Below are 23,692 nucleotides of genomic sequence, written 5' to 3'. Positions count from 1 at the left end.
TGATCTGAACTGACAATATTTTAATGGAGCACATAAAAGCGTGAAAGTGATCAAGGAGGTCGGCGTGCCTGTGATCGCCACATTCGCTCGCTTTGAACTCTCAGGGAGGAGCACAATGCTCTCATTCAGAGATTGGCTGAATGACAGATGCTCCCTCTCTCGTTCTCTCTTGCCCCCCTCTTCTCTGTCTCTCCATAACGTTAATGAATTCAAACAACCCGCCCCCTACCCATCCAACTCTCTTTCTCTTCCCCTCTTTTTCTGTCACCACAGAACATTTCCAGCCTTGGCAAGTTCCTCGTGATTTGCTCTCATCGTCTTAATGAATTCAACTGGGAGTGCATTGGCCCTGATGCCCACCCCCTCAGAGAGAGGTCCAGTGCTCTTGCATATATCTGCAGGGCTGCTCCATGCTCTTCCATTGTTCCATCCACTTCTCTCACTAACAGATCCTCCGAGAGGGAGTGTGGGAGAAAGCTAAGCTGGCCAGGAGGTGGAAGACACAAGTGCAGCACAGACGCCTTGATGTGAAGGAAGCTGCGTCTTAAGGCAGTTAGAAAATAATTTTTTCTCTTGGAAGACTCACCTGTGGACAGGTGAAGTGGAATCATGGGTGTGATGTCACTGCTGCTGTTGATGGTGATTGGCTGGTGTGGTGGGGCGCCACCGACGAGAGAGGTGTACAGAATGCCACAGAGCGCTCTTAAAGGTAGGCCAGATGTTGTTTTGGCTGCTTCTACATTCTCCGAAAAAATGTACAAAAGTGTTACTAGGGCAGTACACTTTTAAAAGCTACTAATATGTACACTTTATGTACCATTTAGGGGTAAATGGGCTTTTATATCACCCCAGTGACTGCTCTGTGCATTTTCTTTGAGAGTGTACATTGCCATTCAAAAGTTTTTGAACAGTAAGACTTTTAATGTCTCTTCTGCTCACCAAGCCTGCATTTATTTGATCCAAAGTACAGCAAAAACAGTAAAAATGTGAAATATTTTTAATATTTAAAATAACTGTTTTCTATTTGAAAATATTTTAAAATGTTATTTATTCCTGTGATTTCAAAGCTGACTTTTTAGCATCTCTTTAGCATTACTCTAGTCACATGATCCGTCAGAAATCATTCTAATATTCTGCTCAAAAAACATTTTTATTATTATTATGTTGAAAACAGAGTAGATTTTTTTTAGGTTTCTTTGATGAGCAGCAAGTTCAGAAGATTAATTTAAAGCATCCTTACTAAATTAAAAAAAAATTTTTTTAGAATTTCTTTCCCTACATAAATTATAGTGACTCCAAGCTTTTGAATGGTATAGTGTATAATGTTACAAAATCTTCTTATTTCTGATAAATGCTGATCTTTGGATCGTTCTACTCATCAAATAATCCTTTAAAATGTTTTAAACTCAAATGTTTTAAATATTGATACTAGTAATAATAAGAATAAATGTTTCTTGAACAGCAATTTCTGAATGATCATGTGACACTGAAGACTGGAGTAATGATGCTGAAAATTTAGCTGTGATCACGGGAATAAATTACATTTCAAAATATATCTAAATATAAAGCAGTTATTTTAATTAGTAAAAAATATTTCACTATATTACTGCTTTTACTGTATTTTAGATAAAATAAATGCAGGCCTGGTGGGCAGAAGAGACTTCTTTAAAAAACATTAAAAATCTTACTGACTGGTAGTGTGGATGTAGAAGATGCAATCTCACTGTGACATCTAAATCAATCTAATGATCATGCTTTGTTCGCTGTTTTTTTTTTCAGTAATGTTGTCGCAAAAGAGTCACAAAGGTAGAACTTTGCTGAAAAAAATCATAATCATTAGGTAAATCAAGTAAAGATCATGTTCCATGAAGATATTTTGTAAATTTCCTACCATAAATATAGCAAAACGTAATTTTTGATTAGTAATATGCATTGCTAAGAATTTCATTTGGACAACTTTAAAGGCAATTTTCTCAATATTTAGATTTTTGATGAGTCTAGATTTTCAAATAGTTGTATCTCGGCCAAATATTGTCCTATCCTAACAAATTAGTGGAAAACTTATTTATTTTGCTTTCAGATAATGTATAAATCTTAATTTCAAAAAATTGACCCTTATGACTGGTTTTGTGGTCCAGGGTCACATATTTCAACATTAATAATATTACTTTCTGTTTTGAGTCTATTTCTTGTCTTTAAGATACAAGATCTCAGATCTGTATTCACAGATTTGTCATACTCTGAGATTGTCGCTCCATATTCACACATTTGATTGAAACTGAACACTGCCACTCTTAATGAAGTCATGGACTAGATTGGTTTTCATTGGGTTTTCAACATAGGCTCTATATGTTATTCAATAAAGCATTATTTTTGTTATTAGGAACCAGCCCTCGACTCTTGTGTGCCATCACACTGAGACTGTGTTCAGGAGTTTAGCGTAGTCACCATAGAGGCCAGAGTTCAGGCCATTAATTAAGATCTCAATCAGCTTTGAAGTCTCTCTCACTCTCTGGGATACAGAGAAGAGCGGACTGCTGAATGTGGATCGGTGTGTTTGAACTTTGCGTTTGGTGTCTTTAGTGCTGCTTTGAGCATGACTTTGCTCACTTGTCCTGATGAGAAAACCCTGATTGGTGAAATACTGCACACGTATAGATTTATATATATATATATATATATATATATATATATATATATATATATAGTTTTATCGCAGCCATTTGTTGAGAGATTCCCAATGGATTTTGTTTCGCTGAAGAAATCTACTCAGAATGTTTGTTTTTTGTGCAAATGTTGGTTTTTACCCCCTAACAGGGATCATTCTCAAAACTTAAGGCTATAGTTTTGGTTCTCCAGTTATGTTAAATAATTAGTTCACTTCCAGAACTAAAGAACAAAAATTCCTGATAATTTACTTACCCCCATGTCATCTAAGATGTTCATGTCTTTCTTTCTTCAGTCAAAAATAAATTAAGATTTTTGAGGAAAACATTCCAGAATTTTTCTCCATATAGTGGACTTCAATGGTGGGCAATTGAAGTCCACTAGACCCCACAAGACCCTTATTCCATGGCTGGTTTTAAGGAATGTACTTACTTTTGCTTACATCTATTTCTGTTTCTCTTTGTAGCTCTGTCTGACAGAGGAACAGTAGTGATGGAAGCCGCTCTGTCCCGCGCACTATCTGCTGTAGACACTGCCGTATCGGATCGCAGCAAGGCCGAGGCGGGTTGCAGAGGGTGCGTGCCCTGTCTGTTTCAGGACTGTGGACAGCGAAAAGGCGCCTGTGGTAAGCTTGAATCCACACACGCTGTATGACTAGAATTCTTTGATTTTAAATCAACGCACGGATGCAAATGGTGGTGGTATTTCCGTAGCGTCTCCAGAGGACACACAGTCAGAGCCGAGTTGTGAGGTCATCTCTCGTGCTCAGCAGGAAGCTGATGAAGGAGAGAGGAGTTGGTTGCTGAGTCAGGCCTGTGGCTTCTATAAACGGCGTTGCACACCTGCGCAGGTGAACAAAGACCTGTGTGTCAGAGTCATGGGAGAAAGCTGCAGTGCTCGGGTTCTGCAGTGCAGTCTGCTCAACACCATGCAGAACCTGGAGCCGGCCACACAGACCACAGCGCAGGGTAAATTTCAGAACTTTCAAATCTTTCTTTAAAGCGACCTCCGGGTATTAAGACTTGTATGGCTTAAAATAATGTAAATGATGTCTCTTACTGAAATAAGTAGTAGAAAACCCATGAAAGATTTACAGTGTTTAAAACATCCACATTGTTTTATACATATTTAGGACTATGAAGGATGCCATTATTTTGATGACGTGAAATGGTTGCACTCTGTGAGCTACTGGCGCTACCTGTTGCCATTTTTAACATTGTGTGGCTTTTGGTTGTCATTTTCAGTCGAAGGGCAACAAGTGAAATGATGTAAGTCTTCACTACTTTCCTAGAGATAAGAAGAGGAGAAAAGAATGAGAAGATGCCTGTGGACGAATGAAACTTCCTAAAGACCTGCAGCCTGATGATTTTAATAGACCACAGCTACTGAATGAGCTTACTGATGGCAAAGACAAGAAACACTAGATGCCATCCTGGCAGGATGTAAACCTGTCGATGCTTGTCATGACACCGCAGCCTCTGAAGGAGTTTCTAAGCGCGGATTTCACTTGATATTCAAGGGCATTTAGATACCTTGTGGGGAAAAATCGATGGTACGGCTTACGCTTATATCCATCCCCATCTGTAAGCTCTTTCAGTAGCTGTGGTCATCATATCAGTATTTTATTTTCCAAGTAGTGTTGCGGTAAAAATAGCAACAGGTAGCGCAACCATTTCACGTCATCGAAATAATGGCACCCCACCATAGTCCAAAATAATTTTTTAAATCTTTCATGTTTTCTACTACATATTTTCAGTAAGAGACATAATTTATGTTATATACAAGCCATACAAGTCTTAATACCTGGGGTTACCTTTAAAAATGAATATTTAGTTTTTCATAATCTACATAATTTAAACAAAAAAAACCCCCCCAAAAAACAGAAAATAAACCTTCACTAAGATTGTAATTTTAACTATGACACTGATCACTTTACTGCATGAGTTCTAATTATTGATCTGGCTTCCCTTACGTAGCTGTGTGTGGCCAGCGTTTCTCTGTCTTGCAAAACCTGACACAGCCTCGCTCTCGTATCATGGGGGGATCTCCTGCCCCTCTGGGCAGCTGGCCATGGCTGGTGAACCTTAGGCTGGATGGGGCTTTGATGTGTGGGGGTGTTCTGGTTGACAGCTCTTGGGTCCTCACTGCCGCCCACTGCTTTGCTGGGTAAGAGAGCAAATACATATCTACATAATTATACTTAAAGGAATAGTTCACACAAAAATTTTAATTCTGTCATTGATTACTTATCCTCGTGTTGTTCCAAACCTGTAAGACCTCCGTTCATCTTCAGAACCCAAATAAAGATAAAGAGAGCTTTCTGACCCTGCATAGACAGCAATGCAACTGACACGTTCAAGCATGCATGCATGCGTGTGGTTCTTGTGACGCAGGAGCTGGCATTCTGACGTAGAACCTGTATGCGCAGCACCTTGATTACAAGCAGAAGAAGACACACACTGTGCATAAAACATATCTTTGTAAACATATTTGAAGATTTCGACAGAGAGGATGACAATTTTTTGCCCAGCCTTACTTATTTGAACCAGAATTTACAGACAAACTAAGAGACATGGAAGTTCTACGTTCTAAGTTTTGTGCATTGATGTCCCATGGACTAAATTAATGATGTCCTTACTACCTTTCTAGGCTTTGAACGTAGTAGTTGCGTTGTCTATGCAGGGTCAGAAAGCTCTTGGATTTCATCAAAAATATCTTAATTTGTGTTCTGAAGATAAATGAAGGTCTTACGGGTTTGGAATGACACGAGGATGAGTAATTAATGACAGATTTTTTTATTTTTAGGGTGAACTATCCCTTTAAGTGTAACGTAACATTAAAAAGTAATGAACCACAGCATTGTCTTTTGATCATGTTGCTGTTTTTACCGTTTTATGAAAAGGATTGTAAATTGTGCTGTGTCTTATTGCACACACTACTGAATGTACAAATATTTTATTATTTAATTTTTTTTATTAGGAGCCGCAGTGAGAGTTACTGGACAGCTGTAGTGGGAGAGTTTGACCTCACAAAAACTGACCCTGATGAGCAGATCATGAAAGTCAATCGCATCATCACTCATCCGAAGGTAAAAAGTTATTTTAATTTTATTTTACATATATATATATACAGTTGAAGTCAAAAGTTTACATACACATTGCAGAATTTCCAAAATGTTAATTATTTTACCAAAATTGAGTTGGACTTGTAACCCAAAGGTTGCAGGTTCGAGTCTCAGATCCGGCAGGGATTGTAGGTGGGGGGTGTGAATATACAGCACTCTCTCCACCCTCAATACCACGGCTGAGGTGAGTCCCTTGAGCAAGGCACCGTTCCCCCAACTGCTCCCCGGGCGCCGCAGCAATGGCTGCCCACTGCTCCGGGTGTGTGTTCACGGTGTGTGTGTTCACTACTGTGTGTGTGCACTTGGATGGGTTAAATGCAGAGCACAAATTCCTAGTATGGGTCACCATACTTGGCCTCACTTCACCTCCTTCCTTCCTTCCTCCTTCAAAATAAGAGGGATTATACAAAATACGTTATTTTTTTATTGACTGTATAATGAGGGAAGGTTCAAACACTCACTGTTGCTCCAGAAGGAAGCATGATGCATTAACAGCCAGAGGGTGTACACTTTTGAACAGAATGAAGATGTGTACATTTTTCTTGTTTTGCCTAAATATCATATTTTTTTAATTTAGTAGTGCCCTTCAGAAGCTACAGAAGACACTTACATGTTTCTCAGAAGACAAAATAAGTTCAATTTACCCTGATCTTCAAATTCAAAAAGTTTTCACCCCCCCCCCCCCCAACTCTTAATGCATTGTGTTTCCTTCTGAAGCATCAGAGAACATTTGAACCTTCTGTAATAGCTGCATATGAGTTCCTCATTTGTCCTCAGTGTGAAAAGATGGATCTCAAAATCATGCAGTCATTGTTGGAAAGTTTTCAAATACACAAAAGTGCTGAAAAAGGAACTCATAACCAATTATCACTAAGCTAAACTATTTCACTAAACTTTTGAACAGGGTCGTTTTTTCTTTTTTATAAATTCAACTATTATTTTCTCTTGTGGATTATATGTAAACACCTTTTAGGTGAAATATTTTATTTAGGGGTGTGTTTCCCAAAAGCAACTATAGTCGCAAGTTCAATGGAACTAATGACCATAGTTAACTAACAATGCTTTTTGGAAATGTACCCCTGGTTAAGACTAAATAAAAAAAAAATAACATGCATTTTGTATGATTCCTCTTATTTTGGTAGAATTATTAACATTTTGCAGATTCTGCAAGGTGTATGTAAACTTTTGACTTCAGCTGTATAACTGTATTTATTTTTTAAGTAACAACAATGCAGAGTGTTTTATCATTTCTCCCATCTGTCCATTCCTTTACTTGTGGTGTAGTTTAACCCAAAGACGTTCAATAACGACATTGCTCTGGTGGAGCTGAGTTCTCCAGTAATTCTGTCTGAACGGGTCACACCTGTCTGCTTGCCCTCTGACCTCGATCCACCGGCTGGTACACCCTGTTTGGTGGCGGGCTGGGGCTCTCTGTATGAGGGTAAGAGAAACAGCCTATATTTTAGAAAAACAGCTCATAATATCACACAACTTTTTCTAAAATGCTATCAAGTGTTTAATTACATTTGTTTTGATTCTCTGTACATGTGTAGACGGTCCCTCAGCAGATGTGGTGATGGAGGCAAAAGTGCCCCTGCTTTCTCAAACCACCTGTCGCAGTGCACTGGGAAAGGAGCTGCTCACGAACACAATGTTCTGCGCTGGGTACCTGTCTGGAGGCATCGACTCATGCCAGGTATCTCCACAATATCATACTAGCTGATAAAGAGACATCGTACCTGCTTTATAAACACTACATGTGCTTTGCAATCATCTGATTTGAATCTGTGTCCTTGCATGTGTACAGGGTGATTCTGGAGGGCCGTTGATCTTCCAGGACAATTTATCAGGACGATTTCAGCTGTTTGGCATCACCTCCTGGGGGGATGGCTGTGGGGAGAAGGGAAAGCCTGGCGTTTACACACGGGTCACCGCCTTTTCTGATTGGGTCATGACAGAGATAGAGAGTGAGTTGCTCAACATGTCACACACATTATTGAAACAAAGAGTATCTTCACCACTGAGTGTAAACCCTCCCACACTCCACGCTTTCTGCTCAATGAAATGCTGGAAAATCTTTTTACATTCCATTCTCCAAATTCCTTTAGAGTCCTTTGGGAGTCGGGAGCCCACATGTCCTGAGCTGCTTAAGACAACTGAGCTGTCTGAAGAACAGCAGATGTCAGAATTCACCCAGCTCTGCCACTTCTACACACTATCCTGCTCTTCGACCCTCGACCCCTCTGCCTGCCAGCGTCTGGCTCAGGACAAATGCCAAAGCCGGTTTAAGAAGTGCCGTAAGTTATCCAGACAGTATAAATTTAAAAAATCCAATTTACTCGCCCTCATGTCGTTCCAAACCCTTAAGACTTTTGTTCATCTTCGGAATACAAATTAAGATATTTTTGATGAAATCCGGAGAATAAACTGAAAGTTTTTTTTTTTTTTTTCTTTGAGCACAAAACGTATTCTTGTAGCTTCATAAAAGGAAGGTTGAACCATTGATGTCACATAGACTATTTTATTGATGTCCTTACTATGTTTCTGGGCCTTAAACATGTCAGTTGCATTGCTGTCTATGCAGGGTCAGAAAGCTCTCAAATTTAATCAAAAATATCTTAATTTGTGTTCCGAAGATAAACGAAGGTTTTACGGGTTTGGAACGATATGAAGTAATCAAGAATAGAATTTTCATTAATATAGAAAACTGTTTTCTATCTCTAGACAATATTTTCTATTGCTTTTCTCACTGTTTGCTGTCTTTCTCTCTACAGAGTTGCGTTCCTTCCTGCAGACTCTGCTGGACTTGCTTCAGAGGGCAGATGACTATATCAGAGATAAAGTGGATCTGACCTTCTTCACTCAGACTCTTCCTCAGTTGGTGGAGAATGTGTACAGTTCAGCTCAGATACCACGAAGACGTAGAAGTGCAGTTGAAACAGGTAGAGCCATTAAACCTTTCTGCACTATACTTGTATCCTGATTGTAGCCAATCAGGGTTTAGGAGAAGATATACAATCATCTCTTTTAGCATCTGTGTATTCTGCATGTTCTTCTAACCAACATATTATTCTCAAAGAGCAGGTAGACCGGCCAGCACTATTCCAGAAAGTGGGCCCCCTGGTGGATGACTGGGAGAGCTACCTTACAGGCATCGCTGAAGATCTGGATCAACACGAAGTGCTAAAGAACTCACAGGAACTGTCTCAGGAACAACAACTCTTCATACCGGTAAATTGGTCTTTTAATTTAAGATAAGGATTTAGATGTGATGAAGCAACAAGTTCACTACATTTTTGTTTTATGACAGACATTAGTTATTAGTATAATAAACCAAGACTACACTGATTTGATGACATTTTCAGGATGAGGATGGTGAAAAAGCACCTCTTCAACAGCTCGATGGATCACTGCGCTCTTCCATTGCTGCCCTGGGTTCCAAACTGGAATCATTGCGCATTCCTGTCTTACCAGAATTGGACCACCAACTGTTTCAACGGGATTTCACCATTTCCACCATCGGAAAACAACAGCTATCACAGGATGATAGTGCCAAATCTAGGGAGTCTATACTGACAGCTGACATTTGGACTGCTCTGATATATGAAGCTCTCAGAGGAAGCGGCACAGGAAGTGTCACAGGACATCCGGTGATGACAGCATCCCCTCGGGATGATATGGATACAACATCCAGATCTGTGGAAACTTCAACCCAACCACTCCTCAAAAGTAAGAGTTAATAATGGGAAATTGAGTAGCGGAGTATTGAGGAAGAGTAATAGGAAACCTTAGAAGTTCTTAAGGGACTTCTCTGCAATAACTAGAACTTTACAGAACTTTTCAGCTTTAGACTGAATTTAAACCCTCAGATGGCCTATAACTACTTTTTTTTTAGAATGTCTCTGTGATTTTACACCAGAATAAAAGATGTACACTGCCAGTCAAAAGTTTTTGAAGTGTCAGATTTTTAATGCAGTTTCTTCTGCTCACCAAACCACATTTATTTGATCTAACGTACAGCAAAAACAGTACAATTTTGAAATATTTTTACTGTTTAAAATAAGTTTTCTATTTGAATACATTTTAAAATGTAATTTATTCCTGTGATCAAAGCTAAATTTTCAGCATCATTATTCCAGTCTTCAGTGTCACATGATTCTTCGTAAATTATTCTTATATGCTGATTTGCTGTTCAAGAAACATTTATTTTTATTTTTATTATTATTATTATTATTATTATCATTATTATCATCATCAATATTTAAAACATTTGAGTAAATTTTTTCAGGATTCTTTGATGAATAGAAAGATTCAAAAATCTTTTGTAACATTATACACTATACCATTCAAAAGCTTGGCATCAGTATATATTTTTATATTTTTTATAAATCAGAATATTAGAATAATTTCTGAATGTGACCGGTATAATGAACCGAATAATTCAGCTTTGAAATTACAGGAATAAGTTACATTTTAAAATATATTCAAATAGAAAAGTTATTTTAAATAGTAAAAATAATTCAAAATGGTACTGTTTTTTACTGTACTTTGGATCAAATAAATCCAGGCTTGGTAAGCAGATGAAACTTCCTAAAAAAAAACATTAAAAATCATACTGTTCAAAAACTTTTGGCTGGTAGTGTTAATGTTTAAACGCAAAGAAATTAGGACAATCAGGGATATTAGTGCTGTAAGTTTAAACTTAAGTTTGTTATGTAAATAAAAGTATTAAAATAATATTAATGAATAATATATATATTTATTTTATTATTGTTAATAATAAATGTTTGTTTTTTATTTTTCTTATATCAATAATTATAATAAAGTACAAATATATATATATATTGAATAATAACATAATAGCAACAATTATTATTATAATTAATAGTAGTAGTCAAAGTATTGCAGAGTGATGTTAAACCATAAATGTCCAGACTAATAAACCAATAATTGTTTCAGAGCTCCTGTGGAGGAGAAAGAGAGATCTACACAAGCGACAGATGCGAGGAGCCAATGACAAAGGTACGATTTCTCATTTCATTAACATTTAACCTTTGTATCTATTGGAAATTGTGTTATTAAGGCCTGGAGATTTCAGATGCGTGATTTGAAAATGAATATGAGGTTAATATAAAATGTATTTAAGGAATATGAGTTTTTATTATTCACTGTTTTTGAAGACTGTGTGTTGTGAGGCTTTGTCCCTGTTGTGTTTTGCAGTTTGCTCAGGAGTAACTGAATCAGCTCAGCTGGTCAGCACCACCAAAGAGATGTACAGCTGGATCCTGTCTGTTCCATCTAACAACATAAACATGGTCTTCCAGGAGGTGTGTGTGTGTCGTAGAAGTTACAATACTTTGTAAATACATTTGCAATTAATTCTTATGATTTCAAATCTGAACTTTCAGTATCATTACTCCAGTCTTCAGTGTCACATGATCCTTCAGAAGTCATTTTAATATGATGATCTAGAGCTCAAGAAACATTTCTTCTTATTATCAAAATTTAAAATAGTTGTGCTGCTTAATATTTAGGTGTTTAAGGATTTAAAGAAAAAAGTGTAACATTATAAATGCCTTTTTACATACCTTCACTTCTGATCAATTTAAAAGGGATAGTTCACCAAAAAATGAAAATTGCCCCATGATTTGCTCACCCTCAAACCATCCTAGGTGTACTTAATTCTTTCAGATGAATACAATTAGAGTTATATAAAAAAATGTCCTGGCTCTTCTAAGCTTTATAATGTCAGTGAATGGGCATTGAGATTTTGAAGCACAAAAAAGTGCATCAATCCATCATAAAAAGTACTCCACACAGCTCCAGAAGGCTTAATAAAGGCCTTCTAAATTGAAGCAATGCATTTGTGTAAGATTAATATTCATATTTAAAGCTTTATAAACTGCTTATAAAGCTGTGCACACATACGACACTTAGCAGAAACTATAGATTACGGTTTATAACGTTTTAAATGAGAAGAATTTTCTTACAAAAACGCATCCATTTACTTCAGAAGGCCTTTCAGAAGAAAAAATTACAGATAATGTACTCACCCCCTTGTCATCCAAGATGTTCATGTCTTTCTTTTTTCAGTCATAAGGAAATGACGTTTTTTGTGGAAAACATTTCAGGATTTTTCTCCATATAATGGACTTCTATGGTGCCCCCGAGTCTGAACTTCTAAAATGCAGCTTCAAAGGGCTCTAAACGATCACTTAACGATACCTAGCAAAACGATCTGTTATTTTGTTAAAAAAAATAACAATTTATTTACTTTTTAACCTCAAATGCTCGTCTTGTCTAGCTCTGTGTGTACTCTGTGTAGAGACTAAAAAGTATATAAATTGTAAACGTTTTTAGAAAATAACTAACCGTTTCGCTAGATAAGACCCTTCTTCCTAGCCTGGGATCATTTAGAGCCCTTTGAATTTGCATTTAAACTGCATTTTGGAAGTTCAAACTCGGAGGCACCACTGAAGTCCATTATATGGAGAGAAATCCTGAAATGTTTTCCTCAAAAAACATAATTTCTTTATGACTGAAGAAAGAAAAACATGAACATCTTGGATGACAAGGGGATGAGTACATTATCTATAAATTTTTGTTCTGAAAGTGAACTACTCCTTTAACCCCCCAGAGCCATGTGGACTACTTTTTGGTCTGATTGGTTATGATGGATGGATGCACTTTTTTGGACTTCAAAATTGCAACAGCTACTCACTGCCATTATAAAGCTTGGAAGAGCCATGACACTTTTTAATCTGATTGTATTCGTCTGAAAGAAGAAAGTCATACACATACGATGGATTGAGGGTAAATCATGGGGTAGTTTTCATTTTTGGGTGAACTATCCCTTTAATGCAATCTACTTACCTCAAATGTTAATAATTATGTTTGTGTAGTGATGTTTTGGTGTTGTATTTAAATTCTAAATATATCTCATTGTGTGTGTTCATCATCTCAGGTGCTGGTTGACCTGAATTCTAAGAATGAACGTGGTTTGTACCAGTCCCGGATCAAGGCTACTGTTGGTGGGCGATCTTTGACCTTTTACAGCTTGGTGGGTTTGGAGAATGAAGCGTTCTACCGCAGCATGCCGCGCATCATTGCCGTCGCCATTGATGCTCTCAAAACGTAAAACACACTCATAGACGCTGCTGAAATTATAGTTGAGCTGAAATCTGCAACATTGAGTGTTATTACATTCTAAGCGCTCTAATGTGACGTCAACTGCTGCTATGGAAATGATTGGATGGGACCTCCTTTTTAGAGTCATTACAGGACAGCTGACACTTTTCTGGAGGACGAAGGGCCTCAGTTGGTCACTACGCTCTGAGAAAGGACTGACGATGACAGTATGACTTAACTTATTTTACAGGGACAGAGGTTGATCCTCCTGTCTGAGCTACAAGCTGTACAGATATTATATTTGATTGTTTGTTATATATTTATTTGTATTACTTTATATTTTTTTTATATGAAAACAAAAATAAAATATTAAAAGGAGTTAAAGATTTCACTATATTTAAATAAATGTTGTCTTTATGAGCTTGCCAGGAATTTATTTTATTTTATTTTATTTTTAAAACAAAATACTTATCCACCATATTTTTCTTGTAAGAGCGGGCGCAGCAATTATGTGTCTGGCTTCTGGTCTCAACTGCGTCCAGCTATTTTTAGCTGTGCAAAACAGCTCGTTTTGCTGCTTGATAATGCAAATGGGTGTCTTACCATATTATTTTAATGTATGTATTATCTTGAAAACACTGGTTTCTCTCTACCTTTCCTCAGTCTTTCATTCCTATTTTTTGATCTTGCTTTATTTGTTTACTCTTCTCTTACTTCCTACAGTTTTTTCCCCTAACTCTTATATAACATATCTATTTCAGATTTAATAGATGGGAAAGGAAGGTAATTGCTGTGAGAAATCACCTTATTTAGAGGCTTGTTTACCTCCACTAAAACCACACTTGCTATGAGCATGTCAGTTCACGGCAGCTGAACATCTCTGTCAGCAGGAAGCAGCACTGGAAAACTCAGGGGGGCTCAGATTTAATTTCTGAGGTGTTTTAGCATACGGGAACTGGGCTAATTGTACTATTGCGCAACAGGTGTTCTTACATGACTAACAAAGTCAATCCGACAATCTCTGTGAACTGAGAACACTGAGAAATGGCATGCTGCTTTAGTACTTGATAGCTATTGACAGTTGCGGCTCATTGTCTGTTCCACCTAGTATGTTCCCTTTAAAAAGCATGCTTAAGTGGTTTATTCAGAGCAATGTAAGGTCACTTTCACTGCCAATCAACTGTAGTTTCTCACGTTTGCATTTTTATGTAATCCTTGAGAATGTTTCGGGATCAATTTGGGCCCTCCTGTACTTATGAATGGATAGAAATAATGCATGAGATGGGGTGGTGGATGCCAGGAGAACTGTCACAGTAGTAATGCAAACAGCTGTTTTTATATTCTTGCGTAATGAATGACAGGATTAGATGAACTAGCTCCTCTCACAGTCTAGTTTAGAATTCCATTTGAATCCATCTCTTGCCGAGCTCAATCAAGTATTCTCTATTCTGTTTTATTAGAATGGAATTATATAGAAGGACTTTATATCAATAAGCCCAGTATCTCAGATCCTCAAACAAACAACCAATCTAGAATCCGTCATTCCGGAATTCCAAAGTGTTAAAAATAAACCCCAACACTCAACGGTAAAGGATTGCAGAGGTGCAGGGTGGCAACACATGATATTTTTGAACTCTGTCTATGATCAGATATGATGATCCCTTGTTACGTCCCTTGTTAGGTTTACACATGAAATTCGTGGTTTAATTAAAGGATGTTGAATTAAGCATCCATTCATCAATCCTAAATCATTTGTTTATTGGTTAGTCTATATCTATCTGCCTGTCTATTTGTTTTTATATTTATTTATTTGTTTGTTTGAACTGTTCCTTTACACTAGACAACAGGTGAACCAGTTTATGGGGCAATTGACCCATTCACTGGGAGTTGGATTGACAGGCGATCTGACCAATCATAACGCTGAATCTGTATTTTTGTTTATGAGGCAATTGACCTTTTGCCGGGAGTTTTATTGACAGGCAATCTGACCAATCATGATGCCAAATCTGAATTTTTGTTTATGAGGCAATTGACCTTTCGCAGAGAGTTTGATTAACAGGCGTTCTGACCAATCATAACGCAAAATCTGCCAATTCGTCCGACAAACAAACCAGACAGAAGAGTAGATTTTTGTTGGTGGACTTGAACTTGAAAAATGGTGTGCATTGACGTTTCTTCGGTTAAAACAAAATGCCTTCTAATGTTCTTGTATGTTTATTTTGTGCTATAACCAGTAAAGTGGAAGAAATGATCAGTTGATGTGACGCTTGAACTGAGGCGTTACAGCGATCTGTCACGACACATCAAGGAGCCACAAAATGGTATTTATTGTTTGAATTTCTTAAAAAAATTACAAAGTTTGAACACTACGACTTTGCTTCATACCAAAAATAACCTGCTCTGTGTTGTCTGTCTGCACCTTGGCAGTGTCCTCTTTGCTCCGTGCTGTAATTTTCACAAGGTGAGAACATTATTAGAGCAAATCAGTGGTTTTGAATGAATCAGTTGAGTGAATGATTGAATGAATCATTCATAAAGACAGTTACTTTATATGTTTAATTTTTGAATAAATCTGTGTTTTTGTAACTAATCATCTCAGTGAATCATACAAAATCATTTTTATTTCCCAAAAAAGACCAAGACTCCATCTTCAACTCTTTTTTGTTAGTTTTTTTTTTTTTTTTTTTGGAAAAAAATTAGACAATCATCCACGTTTCTCATTTGACGTATTTCCAAGACATCTTAAAGAGCAGGTCATAAGGTATTTTAAAGTGTCCTTATATTGTGTTGTAGTCTCCTACACAAGATTTAAATGCATCTAAGGTCAGAAAACTCAAAATATACATTTAATATTAAAATCATTTTGTAATGATTTTGAAACAATTCATTCAAAGCAGTTCTGAACTTAAGGTCTGCTCTGATTGGTCAGCTGGCCAAGTCTGTTGTGATTGGTCTTTCTTTATACAATGCAAAAGAATGGTGTCTACTTCTAAAGATTAGCTGCTAAACTGTAAACATTTTACAAAGCAATAATGGTGGATAAATTAGCCGAGTGCAGTTTGTAAACCAAAATATGTCTATATTCTATATTATTAAACAATGTAATTAAAACAGCGACAGTGTACATTAATCAACATATTTTTAGGAAATAGTGGGTTCACACCCAATTATCAGAACTATTTTAGTAACACAGTTACATCGTGGTTTACCTGGAAACCTAAAGCTGAACTAGGTATACATCACATATTAGCACAAATAAACTTATTTCGATTACTCCATTGAAAATGTACACAGGTTGTGATGCAGAGATGCTTGTTAGTCCAAATAAAGAGGGTACAGACTTATCTTTCATGGACAAGCGTTTAGTGATTCCCGCATTGAACTCAGCTAAGATTAGAGAAGCAGGTTTGAATTGTATTGCTGTGGTATCATGGAAAATATAAATTTAAGCCATAGATTCTTCACATCATTATCTTTAAGCAATGAATACAAAACAAACTTACTTTCACAGTGCAATATTTGCGGACAGGCGTGGATTATGCCAATGTGTTACCAAGTGACGTATTTCGGAAGAAGATTCAAAAATATAACGACTCGTTAAGGCGGTTTAGAGTTGACTCTTTCTTTTGAGAGACAATATCTTTATCATGCACTTTTTTGATTTACAACTTTGCAGACTGTTTTTGAAGAATAGCTACGTTGCAAATGCAACTGCAAAAGAGATATTTTTCAAAAACCCATATGACCTGCTCTTTAAAACATAGTTGACTAAGTGCAGCTGTCATAAATGTATGCCTCAGAGATGCCATTAGGTTTAAAATAATACACTAGAGGATGTGATTAGTACTTGTTGACCCACAGTACTGCTCACACACTGGAATATTCCAGAAAAACATCTTCATGCATAAAATCTTCACTATACACCTCAAGATCCTAAACGGAAGCAAAAACCAACTTGCCATTTTGTAAATGAAGGAATTTATAGTGTTATGACCCTCTTTGTCTCCCCAGTCGACAATCGTTAGACAGAGATGAACACATGACAGCTGATGACACACGTCCTTCCACAAATCATGCCTGAGACACCATCTGTGCCTGACTTGTGGGAAATACTGTAACCCTATATTTCTGCTTTACATCAGCGAAAGAAACAGACAGAGAGAATACAACTAGCCCCAGTGACCTCGCTTTGAGGTCTGCAATATGTGTGTGCGTGTGCATGTGTGCATAGTGACAGCTGACAATGTGAGGAACTGTATGGGCACAGACTGTGTGGGCATTCTGAAAATAACAATGAGGATTCAAGTTTGGAACCACACCTATTTTTCCCGTAACCCTTCCCATTCCCTCACACACACACACACACACACACACACACACACACACACACACACACTGACCAGGTGCTGGAGAACCATTCATCACTAATGCTGCTCTGAGGATATTAGACATGGATCTGATCTCTTCTACAAAAACTGTTTTGTTGTGGACGCTTCTATCGCTCTCATTCTCAGGTAATACAATGTGTTTTTCTGAGTTCTGAGGGTTCGCATGGATTATGAACTGGTGAAGTTTTCAGTGGGTCAACATGGGTTTGATCTAAAGCTTATCCAGTTCAACACATACAGATTGTCATAATATGTTGTAGAACGCAAACTGAAAAGTAATTCTGGCGGACAAATCCTTTTATGGCACCACCACTGGTCTTTAAATGTTCACACTTTGTCTTTATGAAGTGTTAAAGTTAGAGAAGGGAGTGTCAGCATGCTAAACTGTCAAACAGGGTGTTAAACAGGGTGTTAAATCATTGTTGACTTACACGAGTATTGCATACAGTAAAAGCTTGCAATGTCTATGAACATGTATCTGCTTAAGTAATATAGATATTTTCAAGTGTAAAGATTTAATGTGTGTGTAAGTGTACACAGACCAACTACTACACCCTAGGATTCAATACAGTGGTCAATAAAGTCACATTTAATCCATATGTGACCGTGGACTAAAAAAACAGTTACAAGTTGCATGGATATATTTGTAGCAATAGCCAAAAATGCATTGTATGGGTCAAAATGATTGATTTTTCTTTTATGCTAAAAATCTTTAGGATATTAAATAAAGATCATGTTCCAATAAGATACTTTGTCAATTTCCTACCGTAAATATATAAAAACTTAATTTTTGATTAGTAACATGCTTTGCTAAGAACATCATTTGGACAACTTTAAAGGCGATTTCCTAACAAACCATACATCAGCGGAAAGCTTATTTATTCAGCTTTCAGATGTATAAATGAAAAATAAAATGGACCCTTTGGACTTTTTTTGTGGTGCAGGGTCACATATATGAATAAAATATGTTATTACATTACCTAATATAAGATGGGTAAAAAAAATCCAAAACATATCCAACAGGTGCAGGACCAAAATTAAAAACTTAAAATTAAAATACAAAAATCTGCACACTGGAAAATCCACAAACTGCACTTTCCCTTAATTAAGTTCAATTTTATTAAAATAAATATATTGTAATGACTTTTAAACTGATTTTTTTTTTTTTTTTTTTTATACAGTGAACACTTAAAGTTGTAGTTGGGATCTGTTTCAAATTATCTACTAGTTGTGTGGAAATGTTTTACTTATATGTGACCTTGGACCACAAAACCAGTCATAATGGTCATTTTTTTTAAAACAGAGATTTATACATAATATTAAAGCTGAATAAATAAGCGTCCATTGATGTATGGTTTGTTAGGATGAGAATATTTGGTCGCGATACAACTATTTGAAACAATCTGAAATCTCAGGGTACAAAAAAAAATTGCTTTTGAAGTTGCCCAAATGAAGCTCTTAGCAGTGGATATAACTAATCAGAAATTAAGTTTTGATATATTTACGGTAGGAAATTTACTAAATTTCTTCATGGAACATGATCTTTACTTAATATTCTAATGATTTTTAGCATAAAAGAAAAATCAATCATTTTGACCCATACAATGTATTTTGTAGTCCAGGGTCACATTTAAATTCAATTAAGTGAGTAAGTTATTTTTTGAGTGAAGGTACAATCGCTTTTTTTGAATAATAAAATGAAGGATGACATGGTATGTTGTGTGTTTCAGATGTGATCTGTAATCTAGAGGGATCTCTGCACCGAGATCTAATGGTGGGATACAACAAGAACATACGGCCCATGGAGCATCATGGTGACATCACCGATGTGAAGATCAAGATGACCCTCACAAACCTAATTTCTCTGGTAAAGCTCTCTTATCTGTGTGTATACACTAGATAAATGTGTGTATGATAGTGTAATATGTAACTGTGGTTTATCATCTTTATTCATGTTCAGAATGAGAAAGAAGAGACCCTCTCCACTTGCGTTTGGATTGAGATGGTAGGAGTAATCACATCTGTTACATCTGTGTATATGTACAGTATGATAAACAGTGATTTCAATCCAAAATACCTTTCTTTCTCTCTCTCTTTCCAGAAATGGCACGATTATCGACTCCGCTGGGCTAACAGGACAGGGTTTGAGGTTTACGAGAACATCACACGTATGCGTCTTCCCTCTAAAACTATCTGGCTGCCTGACATCGGCCTCGAGAACAAGTGAGAATGAAGATTGATTTGATAATGCAGATTATCCAACAGGCAGAAACATAATTGAAACACAGTAAAAATCCCTCTACATCAGCTTACTGTAGCTTCAATAAAGTGTATAGTTATGAAAGTAACTAACATCAAAGTAGAAACATCAAAGTAGTCCATCAAATGTGACCTGTAAATACCTGTTTGTGTGTTTGCAGTGTGGATGGGCGTTTTGAGGTGGCGCTCTACACTAACGCTCTGATAGATCCTGATGGTAGCGTGCTCTGGTTGCCTCCTGCCATCTACCAAAGCTCCTGTGCCATCAAAGTCAACTACTTCCCCTTCGACTGGCAGAACTGCAGCATGGTTTTCAGGTATGGCTGGTCTGTCTGTCTTAGCAATGTTGACTGGTGAAAATACATGGAGGTAGGATGAGTAGCTTTATTCTGGTGTTCATTCTGATTGCTTTGGCAGGTCTGAGACGTACAATGCCAATGAAATCAAACTGATGCTGTCAGACGAGGACAACGTCACTATGGAGTGGATTGAGATTGATCCAGAAGCTTTTACTGGTACTAAACCTCCTGTAGCACATTGTGATTTGCTGCAAAAAAAGTCTTTATAGTATGGGTTTGCATTTATGTCACGATTTGGTCTGTTACCCGTATATGCGGCCATACTGGCGATATTCGGATGTAAACAACAGCATAGATTGCAAGGTTAATGTGCTACTGAATACACTGTTCTGCTAATTTATGCTGTCTAAACCATGGGGAAAAAACATGTGGAAACTGCTAAATCATATAGAGAAGGACTTAGTAAGCAGGAAAGGACGAAATAGCTTGACAAACTAAAGTTAATAGGTGGTAAAGATACGTATGAGCAGTGGTAATTAAGATATTAGCCTAATATTTCACCTACCTGTCTGGAAATGATAAGAACAAACACGACCCTGCTGAAAAAACAGCTAAAACCAGCCTAGGGTGGTTGGCTGGTTTTAGCTGGTCAACCAGGCTGGTTTTAGCTGGTCATAACTGGTCAGCAGTCCAGTTTTAGAGGGGTTTTGGCCCTTTGGAGCCCCCTACAGTTAAGTGAGTGGAATTCACTGTCGTAAATGTATCACTGTCCTACAGTGAATCGCTGTACAAGTGCATTTGTTGCCAACGTAAGTTCAACCATTCGCCTCATTATTCCTGTATAGAATTATTTTGAAACGTATATTTCAAGGTAAAAAACAAACAAACAAGCTTACATGCAAACGTAAACAGTTTTTAGTATGTTGCTGTTACTGTGTTGTTTTGGGTGCTTGCTTAGGTTCTCTAGGTGGTATATGTTTTTTGTTTGTTTGTTTTTCAGTTTTACCATACAGTAAAAACAAATACAATTACTTAGAAAAGTAGGCTAATATCACATTTTAACTTTTGAACCCAAGAAAAGCCTGTTGATGCCTGAATTCTAAATATTCTATTATGTAATTGACCCATACAATTACATAAAAAAAGTAATAGTGAAAGCCTCACACACTAGAGTTTAATGTGGTGAGAAAGGGGTTTGTTTAGATTCCAAACTCTGAGGAATAATGTTAGTTATAGTAATCCTTGTATCAGCAAACACCACAAATGATCATTTTGCTCATTAACATGTATTTTGTTCTGTGCTCTGATTGGTCAGAGAATGGGGAATGGATTATTAAGCACCGCCCTGCTAAGAAGATCGTGAACAAGCGATACAGCCCAGATGAGTTGGAGTACCAGGAGATCATCTTCTTCCTCGTCATCCAGAGGAAGCCGCTGTTCTACATCATCAATATCATCGTGCCCTGTGTCCTCTTCTCATCCCTTGGGCTGCTTGTCTACTTCCTGCCGGCCAAAGGTCATACTCCATTGCGAATGCTAGCAGATGTCACCATAGCAGATGTCCAGTAGGCTTACCATTTTAACAAGTTCTTAGAAATGTGGAGTTATTTTGGAGGAACTAAACATGAAGTGTAGCTAGTAATGCCATCCCGAGTGACTGACCTGCAGTGACAATGGGAGAAACCTGTGAATAAATGTCTTTATCCATAAAAAACATAAACTAATTTGCAGTGAATTAGTAACTTTTACAATAAAACAATCTTTAACCTAACAAATCAGGAGACGTTATCATTCAGTTATGAAATTAACCAGATTCTGATCAGTATGTTGAATTGATTGTTTGTTTTTAATAGCTGGAGGACAGAAATGTACTATGGCCATTGCAATCCTACTTGGGCAGACTGTCTTCCTCTTCCTTATTGCCAAGAAAGTGCCAGAAACCTCCCAAGCTGTTCCTCTCATTGGAAAGTAAGTCTGCTTTTATTCTCACCACACCTTTTCAGCAGTTTCTGATAAACATATTCAATGTGTGCAACATAGGATAAAACAGTTTACATACACTCTAATGTGTAAAATAATGCTGTTCTAGCATACATTTTCTAGAGAATTTTGTGTTCATTTGCCAGGTATCTGATGTTTGTGATGTCAGTGACCACAATAACAGTGATGAACTGTGTGGTGGTGTTGAACGTTTCCCTGCGAACTCCAAACACCCACCCCATGAGCAATACCGTCAGAAAAGTACAAAAGACCTAACCATTTTTTACTTTTTTTATTATACATGGCACTATAATCACTTTTTTCTTCATTTTGGTGATACTCAGGTCTTGCTGAACATCCTTCCTCGTCTGCTGAGGATGACAATGCAGCGCTGGACACCTGAGCAGGAGGAAGGGAATTTTAAAATGTTTGCGCTGGGCAACGGCACCCCGCTTCGCCGCAGGAGACGAAGCTCTTTGGGATTAATAGCAAAAGCTGATGAGTATATGTTCAGAACAGCACGCTCAGAGCTGATGTTCAGCCAAATGAAGGAGAGAAAAGGGCTGCTGAAGAACACTTTGGAGAAAATACGTAAGTTAAGGGCATAATTTACCCAAAATTATTCACTCTTGTCATTCCAAACCAGTAAGACCTTCATTCATCTTCTGAACACAAATTGAGATATTTTTGATCAAATCCGATAGCTTTCTGACTCTTCATAGACAGCAACACAACTGACACGTTCAAGGAAAGGTAGTAAGGACATTATTAAAATAGTCCGTGTGACATCAGTTCTTTAACAGTAATCATATGAAGCTACGAGAATACTATTTGTTTACCAGGAAAACTGAAATATTGACTTTATTCAGCAATGTCAAAATTAATAATTGTGTTAATACTTTTGTTCAGAAAGGATGCATTAAATTAATTAAAGAAACAGACAAGGTGATAAAAGATTTTAAAGTTTATATATATACAGGGAGTGCAGAATTATTAGGCAAGTTGATATTCTTGTCATAATTTTTTCCCAAGCACATTTGAATAATTCCAAACCACATCAATCTTAATAACTACTATTCATTTTGTATTTAATTATTTATAATTGTTATATAATTGTCCATGAAGGCTGGAAGTGAAAAACTCCTTATTTTCAGGTGTGCAGAATTATTAGGCACATTTTCTTTTACAGATAAAATGAGCCAAAAAAGAGATTTACCTCAGACTGAAAAGTCAAAAACTATTAAATGCCCATGAGAAGGATGCAATACTAATGCAATACTGCAATTTGCAAAGTTAAGGCATGACCACCGGACAGAAAAACGCTTGTTGCATCTGCATTGTCAGAACAAACAGGTGGAGGACAAAAGATGCATGTTATTTGCAAAAAAAGTAAGAATTAATGTTAAGAATCAGATATGAAACCATCAGGAACCATTTAGTCTCCAGTGCCACCGTTTTCCAGAACTGCAACCTACCTTGAGTCTCCAGAAGTGCAATGTGTCAGGTTCTCAGAGACTTTGCTTGGGCAAAAAATCCTAAAAAATGACCCTCAATTAATAAGAATAACATTCTGAAGTATTGTCAAATACATAGAGATGTTTTTTTTCTAGGCTTTATAGACAGATGAGTTGAGAGTGACTCTTGAAGGACCAGCACCACATCCTCTTGTAGCACTCTTTCAAGTTTATCCTCCAGAATCTGGCAGTAAGTTTTGGGACTTCAGTTTTAGTCCATCTCCTATCCTGAAATGTCTGTCTTGCAGAGAGGGACCAAAATAAACTCTTAAAACTTACTGCCAGATTCTGGAAAATATATTTTTGAAAGAGTGCTACAAGAGGATGTGGTGC

The 23,692-nt window shown here is 37.1% G+C and overlaps 2 protein-coding genes across 2 annotated transcripts in view; both read left to right on the top strand.

Moving 5' to 3' along the window:
• The first annotated feature begins 440 nt into the window (after window positions 1-440).
• Window positions 441-13,297, top strand: LOC141344949 (serine protease 56-like). The gene is made up of 15 exons (XM_073849838.1): window positions 441-709; window positions 3,134-3,292; window positions 3,381-3,635; window positions 4,644-4,833; window positions 5,647-5,755; window positions 7,076-7,232; window positions 7,345-7,487; window positions 7,599-7,758; window positions 7,900-8,088; window positions 8,566-8,733; window positions 8,871-9,022; window positions 9,157-9,520; window positions 10,751-10,813; window positions 11,012-11,118; window positions 12,756-13,297. Exons 1-15 carry the CDS (start codon window positions 610-612, stop codon window positions 12,927-12,929), a joined length of 2,490 nt encoding a protein of 829 aa, XP_073705939.1. The 5' UTR covers window positions 441-609; the 3' UTR covers window positions 12,930-13,297.
• Window positions 13,298-16,203: 2,906 nt separating this feature from the next.
• chrng (cholinergic receptor, nicotinic, gamma) overlaps window positions 16,204-23,692 on the top strand; it is a 12,788-nt gene continuing 5,299 nt past the window's right edge. Inside the window, exons 1-10 of the mRNA XM_073849356.1 lie at window positions 16,204-16,324; window positions 19,038-19,174; window positions 19,268-19,312; window positions 19,409-19,530; window positions 19,728-19,883; window positions 19,984-20,081; window positions 21,181-21,381; window positions 21,719-21,833; window positions 21,992-22,106; window positions 22,190-22,436. Of these exons, the coding sequence (XP_073705457.1) occupies window positions 16,204-16,324; window positions 19,038-19,174; window positions 19,268-19,312; window positions 19,409-19,530; window positions 19,728-19,883; window positions 19,984-20,081; window positions 21,181-21,381; window positions 21,719-21,833; window positions 21,992-22,106; window positions 22,190-22,436 (1,357 nt within the window). The remainder of the gene's footprint in view (window positions 16,325-19,037; window positions 19,175-19,267; window positions 19,313-19,408; window positions 19,531-19,727; window positions 19,884-19,983; window positions 20,082-21,180; window positions 21,382-21,718; window positions 21,834-21,991; window positions 22,107-22,189; window positions 22,437-23,692) is intronic.

Source organism: Garra rufa, chromosome 10 (genome assembly GCF_049309525.1).
Source record: "Garra rufa chromosome 10, GarRuf1.0, whole genome shotgun sequence".
NCBI lineage: Eukaryota > Metazoa > Chordata > Actinopteri > Cypriniformes > Cyprinidae > Garra > Garra rufa.
Note: the sequence above shows the minus strand (reverse complement) of the source record. Positions and strands in the feature narration are given on the sequence as shown.